The following is a 5,878-nucleotide window of genomic DNA, read 5'->3' as shown; positions in this document are numbered from 1 at the left end:
ACTCCCACAGACACAGGGAGGGCGTCCCCATCCTCGAGGGGCTACACACGGCCACATCCGGGCCGGGCCCAAAGTCACAAGAGTTCCCGCTGGGGCGAGGGAGGGGCCCAAGGGGTAGCCTGGGGGCTGGAACCCGTGGGTCCCTGAGTTTCAGCGGTGGAATTCTTGTTCTCCTAAAACCTCACGGGGCACCCTAACATGTGAACTAGGAGGGGCTGCCTGCTTGGAGCTGGGGGCTGCCTGCCGTATCCAAGGCCGCAGCACCCCACGTCTGATCTCAAGCCGTGGGCCCGCTTTCCCAGTCACCCTGCCTGCAGCAGCCCCGCTGAGTCCAGGGCTCAGGGCTGTCTGGAAGCCCCCAGCCCCGACCTGGGGCTCTCCCTCTGCAGTGCTGCCCCTGGGTCCGGGGTAGGTGAGCGCCGGCCATCAGAGCTGCAGGAGGTGACGCCAGCAGGCCAGGGCCACGAGCTGCAGACGCACGCGGAGGGCCAGGAGCCGGGCCCGGAGGTCCTCCAGGGCCAGTGCCACGGGCTCAGCCCGGCTGCAGCACAGCCCCAGCGCCAGCACCAGCAGGACGCATGCCGTCAGCCGCAGGATCAGGGCGCCGTCGCGGGGCCTGCGCCGGCCGGGCGCTGGGGCCGAGGGGGACAGTGAGGCCCCTTGGCACCCGCCTCCCCGCAGAGCTGGTGGGGAGGCTGCGGTGGGCGGGCACCTCGGTGCTGCCCGTCGGGTGGGCCCCCGCGGCGAGGGTCTCCCCGTCCCTATCTGGGCCTGCGATCTCCTTGCAACAGGGCCTCCCGTAGGCTCTGCCCTCGCACCCTCCCTGGGGAAAGAGCGAGGGGGGCAGACGGTACCCCAGGGGTGCTGCCGCCGACCCGTGACTGTCAGGGACCCATGGCCCTGCCGGAGTGGGGAGCCCGGCTGGAGCAGTGGGGGGTCTGGCCGTGGCCTGGAGCTGGGGCTGTGCTGGGCAAGCGTATGGGCTGGGCTTTGAGGGATGAGGGCCGAGGGCTCAGAACTTACCCCTGGCCGTGGCGGAGGGCTCCCTGCAGGCGATGTCTGGAGAGGAGAGTGAGAGTGGGTTCGGGCGGAGCGGGGGGCCACCCCGCTCGGAAGGCTCGCTGCCTCCGCCAGCCAGAGCCCTCGGGGCCCCTCCTCTCACCCGCCTACCCTAAGGACCCCAAGACGGGCTGGGTCAGCTAGAGCTTCCCCGCTTTGCAGATGGAGACTCAGGTCCCCGCAGTCCTGACCCGGCCGACTGTCCATATCCCCCGGCCGGCCAGGCTGCCCGACACCACCCAGGGTTCTGCCCCAGCCTCACTGATTCAGATTCTAGCTTCCAGGTGCTGGCGCTGCTCTCAGAGCCTCCCGGGGGCCCTGCGGGAGTGTGGGGTGTCCCCTGCAGCAGCCTAGGAGGAGGGGGCTGCAGGGGTCCTGGGGGGCAGCAGGGCCTGGCACTTTGGAGAGGCAGGCAGGACCCCCCACCTCCTGTCCATTCCACTTAGCTCACTGGGGGACCCCAGACCAGCCCTGGACTGTCTGGGCCCTGACTCCCCACCTGAGAGTCTCTGCTTCTGGGGCTGCTGGGAAGCTCTGGAGGCGGGCGCTGAGCTGTGCTCTGGGGGTTGGGGGCTGGACCGGGGAGGGCAGGGTGGGTGAGGACCCCTGCGGGAGGCCCGGACCCGACGTTTACGATGGGCCTTCAAGGGAGACACTGACACACGTTGGGGGAGTGAGTTTTATCCGCAACTTGGCGGGACTCAGGGAGCACCTCCCTTGGGGGGCTGTGGAAGCAGAATCTAAGCTGCTCCCATGATCCCCCCAGGTCCTCACCTTTGTGGGGTCCCCTCTGCTTAGTGTGGGGGGTTGTGACTTGCTTCTACCAACAGAACATGGCAAAGGGGCAGGGGTTCTGCAGCTGTGATGGAAATCCCCACAGCGGACTGAGTCAATCAAAGGGAGATTGTCCTGGGTGGGCCTGGCCTAATCAGGCGAGCTCTTTATAAAAGAGGGTCACATAAAACAGCGGCAAGGACGCGAATTCTGCAAATAACCCTGTGAGTTTGGAATAGGGTCCCGAGCCTCAGGTGGGGCCCAGCCTTGGCTGACGCCCTGATGCCTGCCTTGTGCCCCCTGAGCAGAGGACCAGCTTTGCTGCGCCCAGAACCCTGACCCACGGGACCACTGAGATAATCGGCGTGGGTTGCTTGAAGCTGCTACGTTTGTGCTGATCTGTTACGAGGCATAGCTAGCTGATACAAGGGCACTGTCCCACGGGAAGGCTGGAGAAGGAGTGAGGTAGACTGGGGTGGAGAGGGGGCTCTGGGGGCAGCACCAGGACCCTAGGGCCAGGGAGCGGGGAGAATTTGGGAGGTGGGCAGTGAAGGCTGAGGGGGTGGGAGGAGCTGAGGGAAGGAAGAGCGGGTGGGCTCTGGGAACGCCTAGCCACTGGCCTTTTTCAGGAAGACAGTAATGACTTGGGAAGCTCTGGTTCTATCTTTCCTGCCAGTCGCTGTTTCTTTGACCAGCACTCTGTTCAGACCGACCCCGTGGGCCTGGGTTTTATTGGGGTTACACCTGTGAGGACAGGGCAGTGACTGTGGTCCCTGCGGACAGCCCTCGGTGAGATCCTGGGTGATGTCCCCCCACCCCGCCTGGCCCGCTCGCCTCTTACAGTGGACGGCCACCTCCAGGGGCTCGCGGAACCGCACGTGCCTCGTGGTCCTCCGTGGCTCGGCCCCATGGCTGTGGCGCTCCTGCGGGCTTCGTCTCAGGATAGAGGGGGGGCCCTTCCTGTCGTCCTCCTGGGGGGTGGGAAGCAGAGGGAGGCAGGCAGGAGTGAGCCCCTCCTGCCCAGCCCCCCCGAGGCTGGAGACAGGCAGCCCCTGCGGCGTCCCTGCCGTCTCCTCTGGCTTTATGCAGCAGGGACCAGACAGGGGCGTGGAGACCCTCTGCGGACCTGCCCCGGCCCCAGCCTGGCCGTCTGACCCCCTAGGGCTGCTGGCAAGTGGTCAGGGCTGGGACAAAGCCACCGGGACTGGTCACGACTGGATGGCCGTGTTAGCGGGGACGGGTGCGGTCTGTGATCACGCAGGCCTGTGTCTCCCGCCCTGGCTCTGCCCCCACCCATCCCGACGGGGTCCGGCATCACTTCTCCATGTCAGTAACAGTGACAGCAGTTGTGGCTGGCATCCCCCGAGGACTGACTGCCTTCACGTCTGAGCTGTACACACGGAACCTCCCTGCGCCCCCGGGGGCTCTGCCTGATGGCCTCCTCTGTCCAGGGGAGGCCCTGCCCGAGCTCAGCGCCCTGTGACTGCCCAGCAGCACCACCTGGAGCCCGCCGTGGGACAGCTCTCGCCACACACTGGGCCGCGGTCGCTTACCTGTGAACGAGGGGAGGTATCTGAGCAGGAGACCCCTGGCCCAGGGCGGGGGGCAGAGCCTGGACACAGCCCACCCAGGGGCTGCCCTCCCACCCACTGTGTGTTTGGAAGGTGGAGCCAGGAGTCAGCAGCCCGCCCCGACCTCAGTGTTCCCATCTATCAAATGGGGGCAGCAGGCTGTTCTGCACGGACACCCTGTGAGTCGGGGCTGTCTGTGAGACGGCCTCCTGCTGGGGGGCCACCGGCTGAGTGAGCCTGCCACTGGCCTTCGGGGCTGAGGCGGTCCTGCAGGGGCGGGAGACCCACCCGGGCCCGGGGTTTGGCCCAGCTCATGGCTGTCCTGTTCCCGCGGCTGGGACACCTAAGTTTGTGGCCTGCCCTGGCCAGCAACGAGCTCAGAGGCTAGATCAGGACTCAGGGCCTGAAGTCGGGGCCCCACTTGCTCCTTGGGGAGACCCCCTTACACTCCCTCCCTCTCCTGCTGCTGCCAACTCTCCCTCGTCCTGGACCCGGTCCTGACAGGCTGCGTCCTGTCACCTCGCTGTCCTACTGTCTCCACCCACCCCCACTCCAACACCTGCCTCCCTGCGCCACCAGACTTGCTGCTGCCCTGCTCCCGAGCCCTCCATGGCTCCCACCTCCTCTGCCTCTGCCGCCCTTCCCAGCCCCTGGGACTCTCTGCTCTGACCCATCCTCCAGGCCCCTTGTATGCTCTACCCCCACCTTCAGCCCTGGCCAGATGCTGTGCACTCCTGGTCATTCTGTGCCCCAGCCTGGGGGCCTCTAACCCTCTCTGCCAGCCCCCCAACCCAGCCATTTCCCTCCCGGGGGTCCTGGGGCTGCGGACAGCTCGGGGAAAGGGCAGGGACCACATTTCCCTCTTCTGCTCTCCCTCCCTGCCTCCAGCTGAGGCCCCCTCCGCCAGCCCAGCGCCCACCCAGGGCCCTGCCGCACCCTCCCCGCCCTGAGCACGGGTGAGCCTGGAGCCGCCTCCTCATTCTTTCTGGTCCGATGCCGCGTCTCTGGCAGGGAGTCGGGGCTCAGGGCGTGTGCCGCCGTCTTCATTTACTGGAACATGGTCCTAAGATAAGCAAAGACATTATTTATTGCACACGGAACACTCCTCATAGGACGGAAATAAAAGGAGGAGAGGTTCTTCCCAGGAAGCTGGGCTGGCTTCCCTCTTCCCATCAGCCTGGCCCACAAGCAGACACTGCTTTCCCTTGAGGTGCTCCGGGTGCAGAGGAATCCTGCCTGCTCAACACCGAGACGTCAGCAGCTTCCCCTGCGCCAATCTTCCTAATTACCAGCCTTAATGGCTGCGTAATATTCCACAGGGCTGATCCCATGATTTACAGCCACCCTCCTCCGGAGGTTTGCATTTTTTTATTGTCACTTGCGGTTTCTTTAGGTCACTTGCAATTCTCTGAGGCCGTAGATAAGACTGCAATAAGCATCATTGCTGCCCTGCTTCTCGGGATGCTCCAGGCGTGAATGATGGGGTCCAGGGCTGGGCTTTGTCAGGGCTTCATGGGGGCTAGGAAAGCCTTCTCCAGGGGTTCGTGGGGGCTGCAGCTGGTGGGCCCGCCCCTCAGTGCTGCCTAGACTCTCTCTGTCTCTCCCTCCCCCCTCTCTCCCGGATTTTTTCGGATTGCTCATGTACTAGGTGTAAGGTGGTACCTGCCCTCTCTCATCAGTGAGCCTCTGATTGCAGCGTTTCCCATCTCTCCTCACTAATTGCAGCCCTTCTGGTGCGAATTTTCTTTCACATCCTTTGAAGGTCCTTGACTTTTGAGACGTCCCCCTGTCCTGCTCCCACCGGGCCTGAGCAGGTGAAGCCCGGCAGGCATTTGGCCTCAGTCCTTTGAGGGCCCTGTGGGGTGAGGGCCCCCCACCCCCGCCTCCTTGTACATGCGGGGCAACGTGGACACCAGGGGCTGGTGCCAGGTCCTCTCTGCCCCCCTCCCCCTGGGCCATGAGACGGGGTGGGGTGGCACGGGAGCCATCTCCCCTCCTATCCCCAGCCCCAGGCTCTGCCAGGGGTCTCTTGTCTGGGTCCCTGGCGGCCATCACTGCTCCCTTCCTGTGCGGTCAGATGTTTGCACGTTATGAGGAGGGTTCTGGCTTCCATCCACCCTCCAAGGACGCTGCCCCCGGGGGCTGAGATGGAGCTGAGTACGGGCACCTCAGATGAGCTCCTTCGGGGCCTCCCCAGAGGGGAGCTGCCAGGTGGGGGAGGGCTGCAAGGGGGGCCGGTTTGGGGGAGGGCTTTCTCCGCCTGGGAGAGGACAGGCCGGCCATTCAGTTATTTAAAAAAGGAGCAATTTTCTCCTATCTGAGTATCAGGCTTTTTATTGCAAATAGGGTCGTGGGGGAGCCGGCCAGCCTGGGGAGGAGGGGCAGGGAGGGAGGCCTTATCTGAAGGACCGGGTCTCACAAAGGGTGGCCTGGGGGCCCAGCTTCAGCACGGGGGGAGGGGGGCGGGGGTGGGG

General features: G+C 65.1%; 1 protein-coding gene across 1 annotated transcript; it reads right to left on the bottom strand.

Moving 5' to 3' along the window:
* Window positions 1-426: 426 nt before the first annotated feature.
* On the bottom strand, window positions 427-4,451 carry CUNH14orf180 (chromosome unknown C14orf180 homolog). Its single transcript, XM_027120855.1, has 4 exons — window positions 4,341-4,451; window positions 2,675-2,804; window positions 1,024-1,059; window positions 427-632 (listed from the first exon to the last, which is right to left on the bottom strand). Exons 1-4 carry the CDS (start codon window positions 4,449-4,451, stop codon window positions 427-429), a joined length of 483 nt encoding a protein of 160 aa, XP_026976656.1.
* Window positions 4,452-5,878: the final 1,427 nt, after the last annotated feature.

Source organism: Aethalodelphis obliquidens, unplaced genomic scaffold (assembly GCF_003676395.1).
Source record: "Aethalodelphis obliquidens isolate GAN/ISIS:26980383/991018 unplaced genomic scaffold, ASM367639v1 scaffold21, whole genome shotgun sequence".
Lineage (NCBI taxonomy): Eukaryota > Metazoa > Chordata > Mammalia > Artiodactyla > Delphinidae > Aethalodelphis > Aethalodelphis obliquidens.
This window is presented reverse-complemented; position numbering and strand designations above follow the sequence as displayed.